This window comes from Aspergillus fumigatus, chromosome 2, assembly GCF_000002655.1.
Source record: "Aspergillus fumigatus Af293 chromosome 2, whole genome shotgun sequence".
Classification (NCBI taxonomy): Eukaryota; Fungi; Ascomycota; class Eurotiomycetes; order Eurotiales; family Aspergillaceae; genus Aspergillus; species Aspergillus fumigatus.
In genome coordinates this window covers 2,064,940-2,089,813 of record NC_007195.1, presented here as the reverse complement: position 1 = coordinate 2,089,813, position 24,874 = coordinate 2,064,940, and the positions used below count along the sequence as shown (strand labels likewise).

Below are 24,874 nucleotides of genomic sequence, written 5' to 3'. Positions count from 1 at the left end.
GTATAGTTTCGAAGATCTATAAGTTAAGTACAAGGAATCGTATGATGGTCAATGATTCAACGCATTCGTCCATAAACTTTATGAACAGTCATCAGTCATCATAGTCATCTATGTAGATACATACACACAAAGATCTCCTTTTGAACAAGATCCGAGAAGATAGCAACAAATCAAGAATAGCATGTACATCATCAACAATACCAGAAGATAGAGGCCGTAGCATCGTAAACATATTCGTAAAATAGAACACAAGGGAGCCACCAGCCTCCACGATTATCCATTACCATTTCAATAAGGGATATAGATCCAATCCTTTTGACCCTGACGCCTCCGGATATCATTGCCAATAACCATACCAGAACAGAAAGAAAATATGAAGATCAGCTGAAAGCCCTCGTCTTATCGATTTATGGAGCTCAGCATCAACAGTCGTGACCAGAGTGTGACGCCTCAGATCACGTTGCTGATATCCATGGTCGATGATGGGGCGACGCTGTGAACAGACTTGGTTCCATCCAGAGACATGCGGTCGCTGCTGAAGATTTTGCTGGCCCTCGGATCCTTGTCGGGTCGAGCGACAAGCACCTGAGCAGGGCAGACAACTACTTCATCTTCACCTTCGCCTGTGTCGTTGCCCTTCTTTACCACTAGCGGGAACAAGACGACCCGGACGACTGCTTGCTGCGACTCCAGCTCCTCATTCGACGTTGTCTCCCCGCTACGTTCGTTCATCAGCGAGGCGTTAAAATAGACCTGCCGTGCTAGGTCTCCATTTGTGTCGTATTCAGGTTGGAGTGGCGGCAGCATAATGTATTCGGCCAGCTGCGTGCGCATCTCAATTGATAGGTTGACTGCAACCCGTAGAACCTTGCGTAAAGACTCCAAGAGCTGCACTTCGACATGGCTTGGGGGTGGGAGGAGACGCGACAGAGTCTCAAAGATTTCCAATGCAACCGCTTCCGTGTCGCTTTCGCGCTGACGAGCAAATGCCGGTCGCTTCGACAGGAGAGTAAGAGTAATTGCGCGCCAACGATGAACAGCGCTTCGTGGACCAACCTCGTTCAGTTGCTTTTCCAGGGACTTGAGCTTTTGGCGTTGCTCACGATCCATGCCGAACAGATACCGTGTGAATACAAACTCCCACACCATAGTCATCACCACGGACATGAAGATATCACGGCGACGGACACGGTCGGCGAGGTAGGTATCGGTATCGTAGCCATCCAGGATGGCATTGTCGAAGCGGTCCGCGATCTTTTCATCTTGTATCTCAGCAAGTTTGCGGCAGCGTCGATGGTCGGAGTGTTTGGAGAACCGTAACACCCATTGTTGCACATGTCCACAGAGTTTTTGGCATGCAGCATCGAAGTAATCCTCATCGCGGAAGACGAGAACGTTGTCATGCAAGGATGCCGCAATTTGTTGTTGTAACTGCGACACCTTATCCCGAGCCGTCTCAAGCTCTTCCCTCAGCCGTCGCAGTTCATTATCCTTTCGCGCCAGCGCAGTCTCAATCTCGTGCCGCACTGTGTTCTGCACTTCCATAGAGAGCTGCTCATATCTCGAGCGCAAGTCGTCCAATTGGCGAGATGACGATTCGCGCACCGACTCAATTTCCTTGGCATGGGCTGCAGTCAGGTTGGAGTTCGTCGTAATAAGCCCTTCGTTCTCTTCTGTCAGGCGAGTCACTTCCTTTTGAAGCCATTCCACGGATTTTTTGAGCTTTTCCACCTCGGCTTCCCTGTCCCGTAGGTCGGCACTGCGCTCGTTGAGTGTATGGTCGCTCTTCCGACGGGCGACACTAGCATTCCGAAGTTTGTCCTCGGCGGCCTCACGAGCGGCAATGAGGAGTCGATTTTCGGAGATGAGTTGATCAAGACGAGCTTCGAGTTCTTGGAGATGTTGCATACTTCGACGATGACGGATACTGGGCGGTCGGCTCGGCGACCTAGGCGAGCTGGGCGACTCCCCCCATCCCTCCTAGACGGGGACCAGTTAGTATTGGAAGGCCAACAATAACCGCATTTATTTAAGGAGATAACAAAATTGAAATCAAGAAACACTTACGTAGACGTCCGTCATGGCTCGTATGGGGCGCTTGCCCTTGTCCGTGACGGGGTCATAGGAGGAAGACGAAGCGATGTGCTCAATGTTGAGATCGGAGGGTGGGGGCTGAGGAGGCTGGGGCGTAGCGTGTGGCTGGGTGCCGTGGCTTTCCTGTGCCTGGCTAGCAGCCCGCAAATCCCCACTGGTGTTGCGACTAGTGCGTCGTAGTGATCTCTGCCCGCCAGTGACACTGTGGGTGCTCTGTACGCTTTTGACACTGCTCACACTGCTAGGCCTAAGGATGGGCATTCCTTTGTCGGGAGTTTTTAATACTTCTGCGGGCCATTTGTTACCTGGCCGTTGTTTCTTGACAGTAAGAGCCGCATCCTCGTCTTCTGAGCTTTTGAAAATGTCGTTCTCCGCCACTGGCCATGTCTGACGTGCCAATGCATTATCTGTAAACTTCCTGATGGGAGTTTCGGGACGTGGAAGTACATGTTCGGGCTTCATTTCCAGACGGGGAGTCCCGTGTTCGGAAACCATGGATCTGAATCCGCTTGCTTGCTCCACTCGAACCTCTGGCTCTTGTTCCGCAATTGGCTGTAATGGAGTACGTGGAGGTGAGCTCATGTCCGCAGTGGCCCCTACTGGTCCCCCAAATAGAGGTGGTGTCACTGCCTTGGTGATTGGTGTATCCTCCAGCGACCATGTTCGCGGTGGGTGATTATGTCGCCCATGAATTGACGGGCTGCGACGAAGCCCACAGGAAGAGTCGTTTCTCGGAATCGGCTCGTCCCGGTCCATGTCAAGGGGAGAAGCTTGGCTGACAAGGGACGACTTCTGTTCATGCACAGGCAATGGTGCGTACAATGGTGTTTCAGCTTCCTGGGTCCCTTTATCGCCGTCGGTCTTCCATTCGATTTCAATAGATTTTGTTTCGTTCACCAGACCGTCGGATATCACAGAAACATTGTATGAGGGGTCAACCTCAATGTCGACAGCAAGGTTGACTGGGGTGTTGCTTGTGTCCTGCATCTTCGTAGGCTCTTCTAGAGATAGATCTAGTGTAGAAACCGTAGTCGTGGGCTCTGGGCCCTTCTCATCTTGCTGGCTCTGTAAATGGGACTCTTCCGGTTCGCCGGCCGGGATAGGCGCCTCCGAGACCTTGATTGCGCTGTTGTCGTCTGCATTTTGGTCAATAGTCTCATCCTCAGCCCTATCTTTTACCGGCATCAATACTTGGCCGGGAACAGGTCGTCGAAATGATCCGCGCTCAAGATCTGGGAAGATGCTCCCAATTTTGCTTTGCTTAGACGGCACCACTCCCGTCTCGCTCTTTGTTTGATCCCGGGCCAATCTGTTCTCGGGATGCTGCATATCGTCCTGAATTGTCTTAGGAGCCCCTTGCGAACTTACAGATTTTGCTTGTAGTCCAGCAGACTGCTCCGTCTCGGCTACGGCAGAAGGCTCTATCATCACTGCACCTTCTTGCGGAGCAGCTATTTCATCGGCCCGAGTATGCTGTGAACTTCCGTCCTTGCCTCCCGCTAGTTGCTCTTCACGTGATAGACTTTGTCGTCTAAGCAATCCCTCTGGGATGGCAGTCTCGTCGAACTCTGCAATGGCTGGCTCAAAAGGAACCGCATGAGCCTCGGGTGATGACAGTGGCGTCTGTTCTTTGAATTCGACTTTACCTTTCTCCCAGTCAATTGCAGGCCAGTCATTTTCGTCGGTTGCACCTTGGTACACCTCCGAAGCCGCAGGCTCGACCTCAAGTGGTCGTGGAACCTCTTCGACCATTTGCTTGTCGGAGGCAACTGTCAAAAATTGATCTTGGTCAATCTTGGCTTGGTTCGAGGTAGAACAGGATGCCCCGATGGGTTCTGTTGGATTTCGCAGCTCCGGCTCGTCTGAAGGCTCGATGGCATCCTTGGCAGATTTCTTCTTGGCTTTTCTTCTATCTTTCTTGGACAATTTTCTTGCAACAGCTGCTGTGGATCCAGGCTGGCTCTCGATGGGATCCTCGGACTCGACTTGTCTTGGTTCAGCCTGGACATTGCCCTCTTTTCCCTGTTCTGTTGATTGCACATCATCCGTTTGATTGTCCATATTCGGAGTCTGCCCAAGTCTCTCTTGAGGTCGAGCGGCGTCCGATAGAACCAACTGCTCAGAATGTTCAAGTTGTGCCACCTGCTCTTCCGAAATATTCGCCTCAGGAATATCATCAGAATTCTCCGCTGGACCGGGAGTGCTTGGTATGGCGGCTGTAGTCTCCACAATGCTCTCTTCTCCATGCTCAGCAGGAGTGGGAGTTGTACTCTTTTCTTGCTGTTCTTGAGCTTGCTTCTTCGCCTTCTTCGATTTCTTCTTGGAGTTCTTATGACTCAGGGCTGCTTCTTCGATTATTGGTTCCGTAGCTGTCTCATAAGTGGCTGACTTTTCCACAGCAGGTAGTTCCTCTGGAGTCTTTGCTGCATAATCATTCAGCAAAATATTCCGCTCCAATGGCTGTTCGGGGGCCTCTAGTGTTCGGAAGCTTTCAAGTGTCTGAGCTCCCGAGGTTTCTAAGGCATTTATATTGTCTTCCACTGGAACAGTGGATTGAACGGCACTCAAATGCAGTTCCCTTTCCCCAGCGTCTACCGTGGTCTTGGTAGGTGTCTCCAGCGCTTGGGTGAATACAGGAGTGGCGAGCACTGTTGTTCGAGCATCTGAAGGTGTTATGAGGGGTTCTTCAGTCGCCAGTTGTTTCTCCTTAAATTTATTCTCGCGTGACTCAACAGCAGTATTTTGAGCAAGGAGGTCCTTCTTCTTATCCTTCTTGCTCTTCTTCCGTCCAAGAGCGGGTGGCTCCTGAAAAACATCCTCCGCAGGTGTCACATCTTGTTTAAACTTTAGGGTCTCCTGCATGCTTTTGTCCTCAACCGCAATCTCGACTGCTTTCTGTGGTTCGGGAAGCTCATGAAAGGGTTCGGCAATTGGATCTGCCTGGGACTCGGCAACAGGTAAGCCGGTATCGGTCATCTCACGGCTTGTTGGTGATTCTTCTTGCACGGCATCTACAGAATCATCCTGCGATGTCTCATCAATCTTTGTCTCCTGTTGCGCTTTCTTTTTCTTCCCTGGAATTGGTAATGGCAACTCTTCGTTCTCCGGCTCGAGGATGTCCTTCGACTGCGAAGGATCGTTTACCTCAATACTAGTGAACTGATCCTTAGTCGTGGCATCTCCGCCATCTAAAACGGATATTGGAGCGTCTTCCTGACTCATAGAATCCTCAGGTGTCCCTTCAACGGTTGCTTTCACCGACTCCTCCACTTCTGCGTCGCTTTTGACCTGAATGGTATCTTCTCCTTGGCTCGATATCTCCGCCTTTTCTTCTCGTGGAATCTCAAGTAGACCCTCATACTGCACCTCGGGTTCTTCGGACACAATCTCTTTTTTGACTCTCGTACCTTCTTCACCAGATCGCTCTAACCTATCGTTAACAGCCGGCGAAGCATCGTCTGCGTTGTTATCAAGTTGTTCAACATCAATAGATGTTGCTGCTTCGCGTGTGGAAATTGGCTCGGTTTCAGGCGCGGGTTCGGACGGACGATCGGAAGGCGTTCCTTGTTGTTGCTCTACCTGCGAAGATACCATGTGATCAGTCCATGTTAGATCTTTATCGTTGCCGCCGTGTGGTTCGGTGTCGTGGGACTGATTTTCTTTACCGTCATCTTCAGCAGGCGTGAGTGCCGTCTCAGGCGATGGCTCCGAGGACTTCGCTTCTGTAGAGATGGTTTCACTCGTTTCTTGAGAGAACGTCGCATCTGGGCCATCCGCTTCGCCACTTGCTGTCTCTAATGGCGCCTGTTCCGAGATATCTGGGGCAGATTCGGCGGTGTTGGTGGCGTCGTTTGCGCTGTCAAGAATCTTGGACTGGCGCTTCTTGTCTTTCTTCTTCGCCTTTTTCTTTGCTTTTGCGGACATAAACCCGCCGAACTCATCTTCCGGTTTCTCCTCTTCGTGCACATTTTCAGACACTGTGGTGTCAGGCTCGACAATGTCGTGGGTCTCTTCCGTTTCAAGGACCGGTGTCGATTCGAGCAGCTCAATTTTTGAGGGCCCAGGCGGTATCACTGGCACGTCTTCGGTTGACTCAAGAGTGTTCCTCTTCTTCTTTTTCTTGTTTTTCTTTGACTTAGAGGGGCCAACTCCTTGCTCACCATCGTCAGTTGGCGTTTGCGGCTCAAACTCTGCTTGTTCCACCCACGCGCCTGGCTTGGTACCCTCGTTGTTTTCTAGCGAAGGCGAGACAGCAGTCTCCCCTTTTTCCTCCTCTAACGATTCAGCGTCCTGGAAACTCTTAACAACGTCCCTTTGTGTTTCAGACCAGAGGGTCTCCGACGAGACTTTCTGTTCTTGTAATTGGGACGCTTCATCAACCACCGGCGGAGCTACAGTTTCTTCCACGACAGCCTGTTCCTCGTTTATTGAAACTAGAGAAGGCTCTGTCACCTGCTTGTGTTGTTCTGTAACTACTGTAGCCTCAGCGGTTGGCTCGGGTTGCTCAGGTTGAGTAACAATACCTGCGCTATCTTGAGGGCTCTCAGGGACTGCTTCTCCGGACTGAAACTCCTCAGAACTATCTTTCGGGGAGGTAGGTTTGTCCCCAGGCTTTGGACCCTCATGTGGAGTTACTGTTTCGCCAGGAGTCGCAGTAGGGTGGCCAGGCTCGCTCTGCTGAGTCAAGGGCTCTCCAATCTCGAAGGAGACAGACTTTCGTTTCTTTTTGTCTTTCTTCGCTTTCTTCTTGGACTTTGCTGTTTGAGCTTCCTCTGCAGCAGGCTCCTGTGTGGATTCATTGGAAGGCGCTTCTGCAATGTTCTCTGGTTCTTCTGAAGCGGAAGATGGTGTTGGTTCAGCAGCTGTTTGTGTAACGGTCTCAGTGATATCTGTCTCAGGCTTCTGCTGCTCTTCAGAGGCGGAAGGAGTGGTCGCCGACTCATCAACGGCCGACGGCTCTGGAACATGGTCGGACGAAAATTCAGCTGTTGGTTCTTCCTTTGTAGAGGAACGTTGCTCATCGTCTATGGTAAGCGACTGGCGCTTCTTCTTTTTCTTTTTGTCCTTTTTCTTCGAGGGAGCGACAGGCTGATCATCCCGAACGAGGCCTTCAGAGCCAGCTTCGACGTCCAGCACGACATCGCCTTGCTCAGTCTTTTGAGTAGTCTCTGCGTTGACTAGTTCTGTTTGAGGCTCTTTCGCTGTCAAGCTATCGTCGGGAGTATCATTGTCCTCGGTTATCTTGTCTTGAGAGCCTTCAAGTACGTCCGGTTCTACGGCAACTAGTTCTTCGGCAGCAGCACCACCCTCCATTGCTGGCGTAGGGCTGGATTCTTCTTGGACATGTTGGTCAGCAGCAGAAGGTGTTTCAGCCGGAGTGGCCTCGTTTGCTTCCAACACGCCTTCCTGGGTCGATGGCTCTTTTTCCAATTCAGTGTTCACTTGTGTGACATCCAATTCCATGGAACCAGGCTGCGTTTTATGTTCGTCATTGGATCCGTAGGGTACATGTTCTGGCACCAGCACGAACTCTCCATCAGAGTTGGGGCTGTGATCCGCGTGCAAAGTCACATCCTTGTTGGGTTGTTCTTGTGAGTGCTCAGCTGCCGCTTCCGCGTGTTCAATAGCATCCAAAGTAGGCCCGGATGATTGCGGTTCAGATGGCACCTCCAAGGGCATCTGAGTACCTTCAGAAGTAACATCCTTGGCATTAGCTTCTTCAATCGACTCAGTTGCAGTTGGTTCATCCAGTAAGGCAGACTGGCGTTTCTTCTTCTTTTCTTTCTTTGTTTTCTTCTGTGCGGCGGTCATCGGGACAGCTTCCTCCGCCATGCTCAGATTTAATGTTTCAGTAACCAAGTCAACGATCGGTTGGCTTACAGTTGGCTCCTCTGGCATTGGTTCTTGATCTGTTTTCAAGGAGTCTTCGGGCGCGGCAGGCAAATCCGCGTTCCCATCTGCAGTGCCTGCAGGAGTTGACGGATCGGAGGCTGGCGTTTCATCAGGTGCAAGAGACAGGCTCTGCTTCTTTTTCTTGTTCTTCTTGCTCTTTTTGCCAGACTGTGTAATTTCTCCCGCTTCAGGCACAGGCTCGGACCCCGTTTCAGGGCCAGGCACAGTCTCATTATTTAGTTGCTTGTTGAGCTCTGACACATGTGGTTCTCCGCCATTGGTCTCGTCTTTCTCCACAGGTAAATCGAATTCAACTGCCTCCGCTGCAGAAATGGGCGTGACATCTTCAATCCCTGCAGGTGCTTCTGAGGCACCCGACTCTGGCGGTACCTGACTGTCGCCCGCTACCTCATCGCGTATATGAGGTTGTGGGTTCTCTGCAAGTTCGGCTGATTGGAGCTTTTCAGTTTTGGCTTCTGCCTCAGACTCAGGCTGGGACTCGGAAACATTAGCTGTTTTTCGATTCTTCTTTTTCTTGGCTTTCTTTTTTGGCTGTCCGTCAATGGGCTCTTCGGGTGCTGTGGCTAGGACGTCTTGAGGTTCAGCGGGCTGGGATTCGCCCATGATCTCAGCTATCGCGTCTGGCGCGGACTGTTCCGCTCCTGCCAGATGGATTTCCTCAAATGTACTTGGCTGGGAATCGTTTGCTACTTCGGCAGCGTTTTCGGGTGAGGTTTCCTCTTTGACGGCTTGAACGTCCCGAGATTCTCCCTTATTTTCATCGACAGCCTCATCCGGCAACGTTACTTGAGGTTCCTCTACAGCAGTGGTTGTAGCCTCAGGCCCAGGTTCAGGCACGCCTTCAATTGAAGAAATAGGGTCTGCAGTATGAACGGCCTCATTCTGAACTGGCGTTTCAGCAGTGTTCTTCCGCTTGTTCTTTTTCTTGTTCTTTTTGCTGTTCTTGCGTGACAAGGGAGTTTCCAATTCTGCAGCAGTGGGTGTGGGCTCTTCGTTCTGTACGCCAGAATCAGCTGCTTCGACCTGATCCGTAGAGGGGGAATCAACAAGAGGCGTGTCGGCAGGAGCGTCCACCTCGGCAGGTCTTTCTGAGATCTCAGAGAGTTCTTTGTCAAGTGCCGGCAGCTCAGATACTGGTGCCTTCCCCTCGTTCTGTGGCTCATTGGATTTAAGGTCGGCTTGCTCGGCTTCGCCGTTCTTATCCTCGGGAGAGGAAGCCAATGCATCATGCCAAACCTCAGGAGAGGCCGCCTCATTCACCATGTCACCCCCTGCTTGTCCTGAAGGATCTATGCCCGAGCTCAAGTCGTCAGTTTTGTTGATGATCTCGGTATCCTCTGGCAGTTCTTGAGCGTGAGTAGCCTCAGCTTGGAACTCCTCTTCAGGGTGCGGCAACTCTTTGGCCTGATTATCGGCGTCTGCCGGCGAGTCTTGAGATTCTCCCGGTACTGAAATATCCTGAAACATAGGGTCTTCCGTAGCCTCCATTTCCTTGGGCGCCGGTTCGGGCTCAACAGTATTCTCAGCCACGGCAATGGCACTCTCCTCGGTAGGCTTTGGTTCTTCCTCTGCAGGCTGTGTAGTTTCCAGGGTAGATTCTACCTGCTCTGCTGCGACGACTTGCGAATTTGCAGCAGATGCTTCCGGAGTCTCTGTAGAAGCGGGGTCCTCCGTGTTCTCCTCAGGAGCAGAGCCCTTGTTCTTCTTCTTTTTCTTCTTTTTAGACTTCTTGGAAGATGATGTCTCTGCTTGGTCCTCAGCTGGTGTTTCAGCAGTTGGCTCGGCAGGCGTATCTTCGGGTGCAGCAGGTGCCGGTTCTTCTTCAAGTTCTTTTCTGACGTCCGGTGCTTCGATGGCCTTTTCTACGTCAACTGTAGTCTCTGTAGGCTCCGGCTCGGGCGCAGGTGTAGGTTCAGCACTGGCAGGTTGTTCAACAAGAATTTGTTCCTTTGGTGCAGGCTCAAAAGTCTCGACTGCATCTGCCTGTGCATCTTCAACAGCAGATATCCCCACACCCCCCTGATCGATGGTCGAGTCATCAACAGGTGTAGTTGGCTCCTGAGTGTTTGAGTCCATGCTCTGACGCTTCTTCTTATTCTTCTTCTTCTTTTTCTTGGCAGAAGACGAAGACGGCTCGTCAGTATCGACCGGCGGCTGCTCTGTTTGAGCCTGACTATTGTCGTTCGCGTTCTCATTTTTCGCTTCGGACGGAAGCTCCTTGTTTTCCCCGGTCAGGTCTGGCATGACCGCACTGGTGTCCAGCTTCTCCTTTTCATCCGATGCTTCTTCCGCTTGGGGAACCACTGTATCAACCGAATCCCTTCTCTTGTCGTCTCGCGGGACACTGTCGTTCCCGGTCGGATGTGATGTCTCTTGCTCGTTTGGGTGTGGGGTTTGGGGTATGGGCTCCGATATCTCAGGCGACTGCTCAAGTTCTTTAGCAGCCTCAGGCTGCCCACCAATAGAGATGGTGGCTGCAGCGACCGCAGCATCGACAACGGCAGCAAAGCCCAGAGGTACGCCGGGGGCGGGAGGGGAGGTTGCTGCGAGTTCCTGGTCGGCAATTGGCTTATGAGTTCTGTCCGCATCGTAAGGAAGATCCTCTGGACTACTTTTGTCGGGAATTGCAACATCCGGCCGCGTGCTGAGACGATTACTCACGGCTGCTGCAACAGCAGCATCCACCACCCCAGCGAATCCTGGACCTTCGAAAGCATTCACGGTCCTGGTTTGAGTGGGGGTGGTCTCCGTGTCTTCAGAGGCCGCGGTGACATTGTTTTGCGGAGTAGACGGCCGAGGGGGCAAGGCCTCAGCTGCGAGTTCTGCACTGTCTTCATTCTCAGAACTTGCATCCTTGACGCCCACGGCAGAGCCCTCCGCGGAAGGGAGATCTCCCATGTTAGAGGGCTGTACGTCTCCATACGGGCTTGGATCCTGAAGAAGTTCTGAGGGAGAATGAAACTCGTACTTTAACTTCTCTTTCCGTGAATGTGGGTGTATCTGCTCAAAAGTTGTTGCCGTAGGTGTTACATGCTGAGAACCAAAGGCATCATGCTCGAACCCTCTGCTCTGAGACACGTCGATGCCGCTTAGTCGCCGCATGCCATGGACATGATGGCTCAGGTCAACCGCTTCCCAGCTTCTCTCGTCCTGAAGGGCTGTGAGGTCTTCGACCGAGGTATTCGCGGACGAAGTCTTGCTTGATGGCAGTGATGGTAACGGCTCCTCAAGCTTATGCTCCCCGTGTCCAGGACCATGACGCTCTACTAGCCACAAGGGCCGCATCTCGCGGGAATTCTTAAACTCTGTAGAATTTGGTCGGCGTTTAGGGGTTGTTGGAGACCCTGGGGACGGTGCAGTAGGGGTGCCGACGGAAACCGAACGGTTTGTCCCGGGAGAGGCTGGAGGGCGACGGAAGTGCAACGGCACTGCGGTAGGAGAGTCCTTCGACCGCAATATGGATGATCGTCGTGACGACTGGCTCTGATTGTCTCCCTCTTGCCGATCCGGTTCGGGCGAGGCAGGCCTACTCCGGGACCTAGGGGCTGGGTCCATGATTCTCTCAGAAGCTTCAGGAGGTGTTGAGCGCCCTCTTGGCCGCTGTCCTAGTACGCCTATACCCAACCCTGTGATGGCCCCCTCTGCCAAACGAACATGCCCCGAAGCACCACTCCCTCTATCGCCGTCGCCTATCTGGGCTGGCATTTCGGGGCCTTCTGCTAAAAAAGATTGATTCTCGTCGTTGTCTTCCGATAATTTGCGGTCCTATACGTGGAGAAAACGAGGAGTAAATCATTTAGCGAATGTGCGACAAGACTGGCTTGCTTGATCGGCCCATCTTCGGGCCAGAAACCGAGCACAAGACACGCTACAGTGAATGAGATCAAAACAGTTAAAGATGACTATACCTTCTCATACTCCCCAGATTTTCCCGAATCCACAATATCCTCGTATCTTCGTCGCCGTCTCTCTTCCCTCCGTTGCCTGCTAGACTTGTAGTTCTCAATGTCAACACCATCCTTATCTCTAACCTTACTGTTCTCCTTATCGGAACCGCTCTCCTCATCTCGCCGGGAGGACTTTTCCTCCTTTCTCTGGCGGCGAGACTCCTCATACTCTCGACGCCCGATCTCGGAGTGAACGTCACGCGACGGTCTATCTGTAGAGGACGATCTCTTGCTGTCTACCGGCTCTGAAACTCTCGAACCAAAGATACTGCTGAAGAAACCTCCCGCTTTTTTCTCTTTATCCTTGTCATCCATGCTCTTGAGCTTCTCGCTGGACTGCCCAATTCTGGCGGGTGATGACTCTACAGAGGCGGAGTCAGTAAAGGTGTCACTGTCACGCTTAGAGCGCCTTTTCCGTCGCTTTTTCTTCCCCTCGCTGCCATCTTGTTCAATTGACGCTGATCCGGCATCTTCACCATTGTCAAAGTATTCGCTGTCTTGTGTGGATTTTCTTGGTCTTGTTGAGAAATCGTATTCGCCAGATACAGGTGCAGAAGCAACGGAGCGGCGGTCTACATCACCGTCGTCACGCGAGTCCACATCACGCTTTGGATCTGAGCGTAATTCTTCCGTTTCAAATCCACCGGGCATTGAAAACGAATCTTGAGCGCGAAGCTCAGATTCGTCGCGTTCCTTGCCAGAGTTTGAACTCTTTTCTGTACCGTATAGAGCTTTACGTGAGCCGTCTCGCTCATCTTGCTTTTCACTGAGCCGGTCGATTACCTCCTGAGCGATCGAAGTTCGAGTTTGAGGCTCAGACGATTCCTGACTCTCAGGTTCCCGTGAAACAGGCTCGGGTTCAGAGTACAGTGGCTGCTCCTCGATGACTCTACTGGATGGGGCTTTTTCCTCCTCGGGAGTCTCAACCTCGCCTTCGACAAAACCATGAGGAATGCGAGACTTTGACTCGGTCTCAACCCATGGGTCCCTGTACTCAACCCTGCCATGAGAGCCAGGAGGCGAAGACCAGGTATGATATGTTGGATCCTCCGTCACGAGGGCAGGATTAAAGCCTGCTGCTGCAGTGGCAGCAGCCAAGGCAGCCGCAAATTCAATGTCCGCACCCACATCATCCGCGGCGTTTTTGGGAGATACATACCGTTGTTGGAGCACCGGCGAATGAGGTTGCTCTCGCTCTCTAGTGGTTTCATGGTCCACTGATTCAAGTTCGGAGGACGTGGAAGGAACTTCGTACTCATGCGTTTTATGCTCTCCCCAAGAGACACGGGAGCCGGTCGTTTGTCGAGCAGCCGGCTTCACATCTTCCTCTTCTTCATGAGGAGGCAAATCCCGAGGATTACCCACAGGTGAAGCAGCATCTCTGACAGATCCACTCACGCTTTGAGGAGGAGTGGGCTCGATAAGTTTTAGAACAGGCACCGGCCAGGGCAGATCTCGGTACCCGGGATGTGACTCCTCTGCTGGGAGCAGCGCTTCACGAGACTGTCTCTCACTTGCAGGCTCGATCTCTACGATAGTAGGCATCGAGGTAGGAGCGCGCTGTTTGTAGGTATCCGGGCTATACCGCAACTCCTCAGGAGCGAAGAACTCCGCATAATCGTCGTATTTATGGGGACTACGACTGGGACTCGGCGGCTTGGTAGGCTCCGGCTGTCGTTCCTCGGGCAGATAATCAGTCGTTTCCTGGGCACGCTCAGACTTACTACGACTGGACACTGCTGACTCCGGCTCGGATCCACGGCGACGCTCCGCTCGGCGCTGCTGTCGACGTTCCTCGTGGCGGCGTTGGCTTGTTTCGGAGGACTCGTCAACCGAACTTCTTCCAGATAGCACGGTAGCTGCGGCTGCGGCGCCTATTGAACCCGCGGCGACGGCACCGACACGAGAGAACGAATCTTTGTCCTTTCCAGAATCCATGGCGTAACGGTCCTCTCTAGGCTCGTCTTGTCTGCGGTCAACGTATCCACGGTCTTCGTAGCGTCCTGAACGACGGTCATCATCGCGGACGGTGGGTTCATGATCTCTATCAATGAGCTGCACGCCGCTGGCCCGCTCCGCGTCGCGCTTCAACTGCTCAAGGCGATCCATACGTCGCTCCTTATCAGCTTGCTCCTTGGTCAGATCAAACTGCACCGAGCTCTGGTCTTTGCTAGTCGAGCGACGCTTCAGTCCGGGTGCTGGCACACCTTCAAGAGGTTCCGTATGGAATACAGGGGAAGAGTCGCTTCTGTGGTGCGGCCGATTGAAGCCTAGAGCTACGTTCTGAATTTGTTCCGGTCTGTAGGGGATGTACGATGTCGGGGGAAAGGCCGGCGGCGCCATTGGAGCAGCGTAGGTCGGAATCGACGCGCCCTGGGTGGCATAAACCGCCTGGGAGACTGGCGTCATGGGTTGCGGTTGCTGCAATGGAATGGGACCAGGTCGAACGAATGCGGGTTCAGCATGTGGCAGAGATGCCACCCTGACCGCATCCACGAGGGTAGGATCGTTAGTTGGCACGGGGGCCACATGCTGCAAGCTTCCGGAGCTGCTTGACGCATGCTGCCTGGGTAGTCTGGAGTCTCTGTCCTGAGTCGACGCCAACGCAGCCGTTCCTAGGGCACCTGCAGCGAGAGCAGCACCCGTGGGGAATCTGCCTTGAGGGGAGCTAGCCCTTTTCTTTTTCTTATTCTTTTTGCTTCCCCATCTCCAACCCCATTTCGAAGTGCCAGAGTCAGACGACTGGGATTCATCGCTACCGAACAAGCCGGTATCACCGAACGCGAGCGCCGAACTGACACTGGAGGAAGACTGGTCCCCTGAGTCCAGATCCTCCCAGCCCTCATCGTTGGTGACCGATGATGCGTAATCTGAGTGTCGCGACCGTGTCTCCTTCGCCACGAGGATCTCTCCAGCCCGCCGACTTCGTCGGTGAGATGTAGCAGCTAATGCGGTGGCCGCAGCGCCTAATCCCAGCAAAGCTGCATCTACGTCACGGTCCTTCTTCTTACTGCTCTTCTTGGTCGACTTGCGAGCAGGTTTTCGCGCGAATCCGGTACCAAATGCCAAGTCCGCATCAAGCGAAGAAGAGGATGAGTTGTTGAACGAAAATATACTCCTGCGTTTCTTGACTCGGCGCTTTCCGCGGTTTTCAGAAGAAGCCGTGAAGAAAGAAGCAATGCCACCGCCAACAGACTTTCGAGCAGGTTGGGAGATATCAAGAAAAGAGGAAGAGTCAGAGGTCGACGACTTTCTCCCCTTGGACTTTCTTGGGAAACGACTGCGGCTGCGGCTGCGACTGCGGCTTCGATCGCGAGACTTGGCCAAAGCTATAGCTCCTGAACCCACAGCCGCGCCTACAGCTGCATCCCTGAGCGCTGAATGGCGACGATTTCGCGAGGACGAATGCGATCTGGACCGAGAACGGTGTCGCTTATCCTCATACTGGCTTTTCGAGTCTGAGTAAATGATGCGGGACTCACGGTCTCGAGACTGGCTCCGACGCCTGTAGACGCCACGCGAGGTCTGGCTTCGCCGTGCTGTCGAGACGCTTTCAGTGTCTTTGACGGTCATAACTCGGCCCGAACGGACGCTATAGGTGTCTTCAAAATCCTTGTTATTAAAAAGCGCTTTGGCCGCAATTCCACCCAAGAGTCCAGGCAGCAACCAGGAATTCCGTGATGACTTCTTCCGCCGGCGACCTTCATCCTCCGAGGATGTATAACGGCTTGCCTTTCCCACACGCGACCCACTGGCGTAGCGCTCGCCAGACGAACGGCGTTGGCGGTAGTGATGTTTACGAGGTGCGTCACGCGAGGAAGTGCCCGGTTCGAAGCAGTATTTGCAGACGCCTATGGCTTCAGTATACTCTTCAAACATACCAACACCCTCAGGATCCCGCCAAAAATCGATAAACTTATCAAGCGGGCCACGTTGGCGCTGCTGGAATGCCAAGCTTCCCGAGGGGAAGGGAGCCCCGTGGTGGACAGCAGCATGGTGGGGATGCAGAGGGCTTGCAGCATACGGCACGGCTGTTCCTGTCCCAGCAGCGTGCCACTCTGCGTTGGCCGGTGCATTGTAAACTGTCGGACCTGGAATTCCGAGCCCATACTGGGAAGACTCGTCGTAATTCTGCATGGTGTACTGGGATAGATGGTCGGCGCTCGACATCGAATGGTGCTGGTGGTGGCCAAGCATGTAACCTGCTGCAGCACCTGCTGCTGCCGCTCCAACCGAGGCTCCGATACCATGGGTGTGGGGCGGTTTGGTGGTGCTGGATGTCACAGGAGGAGCGTATGGAGCAGTCGTCGGGACAGGTTCCGGGGGCGATGTCGGGCTGGCCGGCAAGGGAAGGCTGCCTCCTGCTCCATAGGCAGCAGCTCCAGCAGCTATCCCCGAAATGCCGAATGTAGTGTTAGATGGCTTGGGAGGTTCAGAGGTTGTTCCAGCAGTTGGACGGTCCGGTCGTCCTGGTGCTGGATCCACCTCGAGCTCGGCGTCATCTGCAAAGTACGCAGCGGCGGCGCCCACCTGGCCCATGCTGCTGGGCTCCGGTGGCGGATTGGCGACAGGCGACGCAGTCATGAGATGCGCCTGGCTGCTGGGAATAATAGGTGGAGGTTTCGGACGCACACCTGGCTGGTCCGCAACAGACTGGCCCTGATCGCCATAATAATCGGCTGCTTCGCCGGCGGGATTCGGAGGCCGATATGGCTCGGCAACATAAGCAGGGAACTGACCGGGGAACTGCTGCTGGACATGAGGGTCATAGACCAAGGGGGAATTTGGCTGAATGGGCATCGATGGGGAAACAGGCGGCAAGTACGTATCGCCAGGCTGAGTTCGCGACCGTTCCCGACGACGGTCGCGAGACTCTACAGCGTCGTCTTCCAATTGTGCCCGCTCAATCCTCTCCGACCTGGGCCGTTCACGCTCACGGCTCTGCGATCGGTCCCGGTCGCGTCTGCGAGAACTGCGCCCATCCCTGTCGCGAATCTCGGAATATCGATCGCGACCGCTTTCTTCATCGGTATCTCTGCGTTTGAGTGTCCGTTCAATAATTATCCGATCGTGCTCGACCGCGATGCCCGGTTCTGCCGTCGCATAGCTCGAAGCGACAGAATCGCCCGCTGCGCTGGGAGCGTATCGCTTGCTGCGGCTGCCTGAAAAAGAGTAGGCCGACAGATCGCCCAAGCCTCGATCACGGTCGTCACCCCGTGAGGACTTGCGGCTGACTGTCGAAGAAGCCTTGGAGTTGGTTCGGCGGCGGCTACTGCTCTTGGAGCTGGAGGTTGTGCTACGGCTATCGGACGAACGGCCCCCGCCCATCAGGGCCCTGAACATGGTGGGCTGAAAAGAGCGATCAAGATGATGCTCCGTGCGGCTCAGACAACCATATGGGAATTGGAATGTTGAGCCTGAGAATTTTGCGACGGTTTGGAGGCGGAGCTGGTGGCTGGGTGACTGTCGAGAGTGGGAAGGAACAACAGGTGTCGTAATATCGCACTATTAAATAATCCAAGTCGTAAATTAAATCAAGAGATGAATTAGGTGGTCGAATGAGGGACCAAAGTGAAATCGCAACTCGTGATGCTAAAGGACGATGGCATGAACGGGGTGGGAAACAAAAGGCCGTTCAGCTCAACTCGACAGGAGAACCTATCGAACGGATAATGGATTGTTGTTTTCCACAACAGAGCTGAGCCGTGGTTCTTTTTCGACGGCAGCCCCAACCTGAACCGCTCGGATGATAGCACTGGGTCAGCTTTGCTGCTAAGGGTGGTTGCTCCAGACAATCGGCTGCCAAGGCGATCCAGTGGCGGTTAGCGCCTAAGGCCGCGAGGGCACGGTTCAGTTCTGTAGTTTAGAGTACCCGAGGGGGAACAATAATAAATGATGATGGTGTTCAGGTTAGATAGAATGATGATGATGATGATGATGATGAAAGTAAGAATGTGGGGAGTCGAGTTGATGCATATGATTATTAGAACCCATCCAAGATGATGACTGGACGATAATACCCCCTGAATATGTTCACGTCTGAGATGGCAAAGAATGCCTGCAGGACTGGAGCAAAAAGTGAGTGAGAACTACAAAATCGCGGTGAGGCTGGGGAGGCTGGTTGGCTGCACGTGCCGAACAGCAACGATAGTCTACGAGAAGAATATGGCAGCCTTAGGCCAGAAGGCTGGTAATGAACTCCTTTTCACAATAATGTATTGCTACAGAGAGCCGGATAAGACGGCGTTTTTTACTGGTTGGAAATTGCCATGGTTGAACCTAATCAATCCTTCTGTGCGTCATTTCTCTGCCCTGTTCAGTACGATCCTCATAATCATACGAGGTTTGTGGCTACCTGAACTTAGGGAACGTAGATTCTGTCTCAGGTGTCCATTTGAAGCCTCTCGCATAGCTGCAACAACCTGGCCACGAACTGGCTCCCAAACGGAGCACAAAGCTAGAGTACTCTCCTATCCAGCCAGTAGTGTAGTCTCACACTGATTACAACAAGCCTCCTCAGGGCTAGACAGCGTCAGGTAGACACGCAAGCACCAACCAAGCTCAACTAAGTCATGAGGTAGCACAGCTTCTAATCAGCACGCATCAATCTCTCCAACCAGGACCTCATCGAATGCTGGAACCAAGGCGGAAAGCTCCTCAGATTCCGAGAAAGCCACCCTGACGAACCCGGCACAACAACATGCCCACTATTCCCCGTGAGGATCTGTCTCACCAACTGCTCCGCGACCGTCTCCGGCTGCAGCAGCGGATTAAACCACGTATCCTCTGGGGTTAACTGCCCAATGAGCGCCGTCTGTGTGAATCCCTGCGTGAGCAGTACCGTCCGCACCCGCGGGGCATGAAACCTCGTCACCAGCTCCGCCGCCAGCCCCTCGTGGAACGAAATCGCCGCAGCCTTGGTGGCGGAGTAGTCGACCATATTGGGGGTGGTGGTATATCCCGCCAGCGAGGCAACGGTGGCCACCATGCCGTGGTCGCGTTTGACCATGTGCGGCAGGAACTCGCGCGCCAGCCAGTAGTGCGAGAGGGTGTTGACCTCGAACTGGATGCGGGTGTCTGCCTCCGTGCCGCCGAGGATGGTCTTGCCGCTGCAGACGCCAGCATTGTTGATAAGGACAGTGGGCTCGCCTAGAGTTGCGCGGATGTCAGCAGCGGCGGCCGCGATGGCGGAGGGCGAGGTGATGTCGCATTTGTGGAAGCGGACAGTGGGCGGAAGGTGGCCCTGGTCCTCCTGTGGTGAGTGAATGTCCAGGATGGCGACCTTGATGCCGCGGTCGCCGAGCAGCTGCGCGATTCGTCTGCCTATCCCGTTGCTGCCACCCGTCAGCACAACCACCTCGCGATCCCAGTCGTACCGATCCGAGACGCCATTGTTCAGGGTCCGGGTATTGAGCCAGGCGTTAACATGGCGGAGGACAGCGAGCAAGGTGAGGAGCTGGAGGACCTGAAAGGATCGCGAGCGCTCGGCGGCGAGTTGGCGGCCCTTCGCGGTATACTGGGCCAGCAACAGGAGAGGGAGCGTCTTCCAGGGACTCAGAATTGTGCTCTGAATCCATTTTCCGAAGACATCGGCAGTGAACCCTATTCTCCGAGAGAACACGATCCTTTAAAATCAAGAGCCTACCAAACAGTGGGCATGTGGAATGGGAAACAATTAACCAACCTTCGCGTGAAAGCCACTTCCTTTGCGTCACCATGGTGGAAATCAATGAAAGTGTCTTCCTGAAATCCTAAGATGCAGACCATCTAATATTGCAGGTTATGTTAGAAGATGGGCCCTTGGACCCTTTGACCTCGAGCATGAACCCCTTAATGAGTGACCTACATATATAGGCGAGCCGGTGCATGGTGGTCATTGCTGATCGTTCAAGGGACTGCGGGGAAAAGCTACAGAAGCAACCGAGGCAGCTCTACATTCCTCGCCAAAGCTGCCCTGTCCAACCGCATGCTACTGCCAATGCTAGAGACTAAGCGTTCATTGATTGATTGTCCTACAATTGTCAGTTATGATTGGTGGCATTCACTGGTCACAGGGTACTTTTCTCCTTGGCCGAATTATGCGCTGTACAAGTAAGCCTGGGATAGCCTCCGAGTAGGAACAAGTTTCTCCATCATCTCTACAGTCGCACCACTGTCCCTGTTGTGCATCACGCACGACGAATGCTCCTGAGATGCAAGACTTTATTGTAATGAGCAACGCAGGCTATTCGACAAACAGGTCCTATCCTGAACTCGTATAATGAAAGCAATGACCCATTGACAACAAAATACGCAGGAAGTCGCAAGCTCACTTCCATCCCCAGCCATTGGCGACATTCATCTGTTGGACTTTGAGCAATCTCGCATGTGATTATTCGGCCGTCCAACTGTCCAAGAATGCAGGTAGCCAGGTCTGTTGGCGACCATCAACCCTGCTTCACTGAAAATGCAACGACAGGACCACTCCCATAGGTACCCAATTCCAGTCACAATGGCAAGGTGTAACCAGCGCCGTTTGAACAACAAGGAGGAACAAGGTATCAAACCAAACAAGGAAAGCTCCGAGGCTAGATAATGCCGGTATGATCAGAATAATTTCACGTAGCCACCCATCCGTTCCCAATGCGCAACAAATCAAATCAAAAAGAATAAACCCAAGATCTTGAAGCCCTGCCCAAGAATGACTGATGACAAAACAAAGAACCGCCGTGCAAGACACCTATGTATGTATGATATATATGAACCGTGCCATGTCAGGCATCAGTATATGCAAGGGAGCCGAGGGTCGAAAAAAAGAACATGGACCAAAGAGGGGAGGAAGAGAGGCTCGAGTCGAGTATGTCCTAGAAAAGAAATAGATTCGAAAGATCGGTATAGATTGGATAGTTGGTGTTTGTAGAAGCCCCATTCTGGTGACGAGGTCTACCTTTTCAGGCGACCCCGCGGAAATATCGTGCAGACGATTTTCTGGGACGGTCTCCCCTGGGGCAGCGAGACGGCAAGCGGATGAACCTAGACGTAGGATGAGAAACTCGTGGCGGGCTCTCCGAATATCTTCTCGTAGATCTCGGTGAGAATCCGTGCGTCGGCTCGAAGACTGGGGGAGATATATCGGCTCTGCAACAGGAACTTGATTGTTCGCTTGAGAAGTTTCTCGAGCACATTCCGGTCCACCAGCTCTGACAGACTAGACATGTAGGTTGCAGACAGCACGAGCATATTACCAAATTGGGCATGAGCAGTTCCAAAGATATTTGTCACAATCGGACGACCTTCAATTCCATCAAAAGCCTCTGTACTCAAGATTGCAGAGTCAATGCATACTTTGCAGGCTCGTCGTAGCTTAGGCGGTAGATCTCGGTATGCAATGGTGCCCATGGAGCCTCCTTGAAAGGATGGGGGAGCGCTATGGGCTGCCATGCCCATATCGCTCGACAGACGCGCCATGTTTGAAGCCCGTTGACTGTGTGACATTGAGGGCGAAACCTGCTGGGATTTCGAGCCAGAGAGAATGGACCCAGCGGGTGACTCAACCGATGCAGCAGTTGGATTGGGATTAGGGAGCCCAGCAAAATGCAGAGCATGATATAGAAGAGGACGATGGATGATGTATCGTGCACCGTAATATTTAGCCCGCATGCGAGCAACGTTTATGTCGTTTGAGGGAGGGTCAGTGTCTTTCCATTTCATGACGTCTGGAAGGCTATTTCGCCACAGTTCGAGATTCATGCTAAGAATTTCTTGGACATTGGAGGTCCACCGATTGTTACTCGAGCTGCTCGTGGCTGTAGTATTGCTGGAAGGATTAGATGTGATTGCGGCGATTGCAGCGTTAACAGCGCTTGCAGAACCAGCGGCGTTGGTAGCACTGCCTGGATTTGCGTTGTTAGAGCCTTGTTGTCCTATAGAAGTTTAGTTAGCGGCTTCCTGGTCACATAGTCTTGGGTGTGCCTTACTCTCAACTTTATAAAGATCAGTGTGGACACGGTTAAGGACTTTCCGGAGGTGGATTTGGGCAGAATAGAAAAACATCATCATGGTACTGGGCGCGCAGATTTCATTTGGCAAAGCAAGTGTGAAGCGTCCCTTTGGTAGACCTATACGTGACTCTGCACGAGAAATACCACTGGCGGGGAGATCAAGTTCTGCAAGAATATCACTACATTCGGCGTTAGTTAGGCCCGCAGGTTAGATCTGACAGTGATCATCATAAGCATACCTCTCAAGCTGAAGGCATGTCCAATACGCAAAGTCGTAGAGGTCTTTCGTAGGCCCATCCTGCATCTGATCATAACGTTTCCTGGTACTTGCAGTCAGCAAGTTTCATAGGTTGAGGGTTCGGTTGGGCTTTAGACAAAAGCTTACGATCGGATGAGCACTTGGCAAGCGCGAGCAGCTTGATATATCCATCCATGACTCTGGAAAGGGTGCGCCAGTTGGCCGGCATAAAGTCCTGCGAGCAGAGCTGCTTGGACATGAAGCAAGCCATTAGCCCCTTGAAGGCCTCCCAGGATCTGCGTGGCATATGCATAATAAGATAAACCTGGAATGACATCGACATTTCTGAGATGTTGATTGGCAGGCACGTCTCGACCTGATGACGCTGACCGTCCTCCAACACTTCTCCGACCATCCACAGGTGAGGGAGATGGGACAGCGTGCGATGCATAGAAGCTCCCCTGCGCTGGAATAATCATGTCAGATCCAGCAGGAGATAGGACGCTTCGGGTGGGCGGGCCAGGGATCCACTCTTTGCGAAAATCCGGGGGGTTATCTGTGACTGGACCAGGGACTGGTGCTCCTACTTCACAGATACTACCCAGCGCAAGCACAAGGAGGAGAACAGCATTGTCGATTGACTTTTCAATACGACGGCTTGTCACTTCTGTCCTAACCCCAGCTGAAGTTGGAATATCACACGCTGCACCTTGCAGAGTATCACATGACCTTTTTCTTTTTGCACCTCGGGGCATGTCACCTGTAGGCGTTGATCCAGAAGTCTTTGGTAAGCAATGGAACTTGATGAACATTTCAATCTTTTTGTCCAAGTCGCTCTGGTCGAGGAAGGGATGAAGTTTGTGGATGTGCTCCAGGTAACTGCGATGATAGCGGCGGATAGTGTCCGGATCAGCCCATAGAGTACCAAACTCGTCAACCCCCTTATCTCGAAGCTTCTGAGGGAAGCCGCTAGGATGGGAGCTCTGCGTCCAAGGGCTACTTGGCGATGCTCGATGCGCGTGGCTATCATCCCATCCGCTGCTGGAATTTGAGCTAGTTAATGGGGTTGGCGACGTGCGATCCTCACTTGTGTCATCGCCCTCACCGCGGCCGTAGACGCGAATTAAGCCACGTTGCTCTTCAAGCTTCATCACATAATCCTCGTCATACTCGCGAGGATAGAGCAGGTTCCTAATCGATGGCCAGGAGAGCAATTTGTGGGCAGCTGTTGTATGTTCCACTGGGATAGACAGCTCACCATCCTCCCTCTCTACATAACTCTGCCCTGGAGGGTCATTCGAGTCCAATGGCTGCATTCCATCTCCACTCTTTGATTCTGACTCAAGCAAAATATCAGTAGCACTTGGTTTCAGCAATCTATCGAGTGTCTGCTTGGGTGGCATTGATCGGGTGGCATCTTTGACGGCCAAAATTTTGGGTTCTTTCAGTCCGACCTCGTTAGAAATCTTACTTAGTGTCATCCCATGTTCCATCTGTACCGTTTGAAAATGCGTTAGACGCTCGTCGAGCTTATCTTCTAGATATTGTATCTTGTCCAAGATCTGCTGGGTGGCCTTTTCCTGTCTAGCTTGATGGTCAGTATCCAACAACCAACCAACCGAAGACAGAAGTCAAGCAGGTCACGCACTTGTGGGGGGGAACTTCTTTGTAGACACATATCAAATTGTTCTCCTTGCAATGGCTGCAGGCAGGCCGCCCTTCATCACACTTGGCTTTTCTTGCTCTACACTGATCGCAGGCCTTTTAGACAATGGAAAGAATATAAAAGTTAGTTTATTTCCTCTGCGCCAATGGGAAAAAAAGACAGTGATTACCTGTTGAGCCCGAGCAGCCTTGCGCTGACGCATACCAAAGGCTTGATTCTGGTAATAGTTCGGCTCATAGGGAGCAGGAGTATGCGAAATATGCGGGATCGGCGTCGGAAACTGAGCTGGAGGCATCGTATGCGGGGCTGGAGGAGGGGCGGGGGGGGTTTCGCCATTACTGCTCTGTTCTTGAGGGGGATATGTCATCCGCGGACGAAACTCGGAGGGTGCCGAATGTGGAGGAGGCCCTGGATGCGTGGGTGCTGAATGGGGGATGGAATCGTGCGAAGCTCCATTCATAGGACGAAAAGTCGGCGCATGCGACTCTGTCGGGGTGAGACTAGGAGCAGGCAAACTATTTGGCCGACCATACGGTCCTTCGGGAGGTAGCTGAGGCAACTCTCGATTCGGTATGACAGGATACCCGTGAGGGGGCAGGGAAGGTTGAGGGGGGTTGGAGGCCCGTCGCTGCTCGGCGTGATGATGCTCGAAGGACGGTGGGTAGGGGCGCCATGGCTGATCGTATGCTCCCGGCGCATTTACCAGGCCATGGGCCGCCTCAGGAGGAATGCGATGATGCATTTGAGGGGGGGGAGGGCCGGAGTAAGGAGGGAGCGCCTGTGGCTTATCGTCCGCTCCAATCATTTCGACAATGGTAGGTCCGCACCTCCGGCCGGTGACTCCAGGTTGCCGTAAATCCGCTACGAACGGTCTGTTCAGTGCGACAGTCATACAGTCATGAGGACATGTTGCAGTCCCGCAGAAAGCACAATGTGTCAATGTCAATTGAGCGAGTGGGGTGGAGGGACAGTGAGAGTTGGACAAAGCTCACGAGCTTCCCGAAAGAGGTAATTCAGCCGGTCACTTCTTTTAGCT

General features: G+C 53.0%; 3 protein-coding genes across 3 annotated transcripts; all 3 read right to left on the bottom strand.

The window, feature by feature from the left end:
• Positions 1–31: 31 nt before the first annotated feature.
• lah (involucrin repeat protein) lies at positions 32–17,895 on the bottom strand. The gene is made up of 3 exons (XM_750048.2): positions 11,916–17,895; positions 2,068–11,772; positions 32–1,980 (listed from the first exon to the last, which is right to left on the bottom strand). Exons 1-3 carry the CDS (start codon positions 17,295–17,297, stop codon positions 451–453), a joined length of 16,617 nt encoding a protein of 5,538 aa, XP_755141.1. The 5' UTR covers positions 17,298–17,895; the 3' UTR covers positions 32–450.
• Positions 17,896–18,543: 648 nt separating this feature from the next.
• On the bottom strand, positions 18,544–19,721 carry AFUA_2G08050 (short chain dehydrogenase/reductase family protein; the record flags this gene model as incomplete). The annotated part of the gene is made up of 2 exons (XM_750047.1): positions 18,544–19,579; positions 19,639–19,721. The coding sequence occupies 2 exons, from the start codon at positions 19,719–19,721 to the stop codon at positions 18,544–18,546; spliced, it is 1,119 nt and encodes a 372-aa protein (XP_755140.1).
• A 1,245-nt stretch (positions 19,722–20,966) lies between these two features.
• On the bottom strand, positions 20,967–24,730 carry clcA (putative C6 finger domain protein; the record flags this gene model as incomplete). Its single annotated transcript, XM_750046.1, has 6 exons — positions 20,967–21,856; positions 21,911–22,113; positions 22,174–22,254; positions 22,320–23,756; positions 23,821–23,933; positions 24,008–24,730. The coding sequence occupies 6 exons, from the start codon at positions 24,728–24,730 to the stop codon at positions 20,967–20,969; spliced, it is 3,447 nt and encodes a 1,148-aa protein (XP_755139.1).
• Positions 24,731–24,874: the final 144 nt, after the last annotated feature.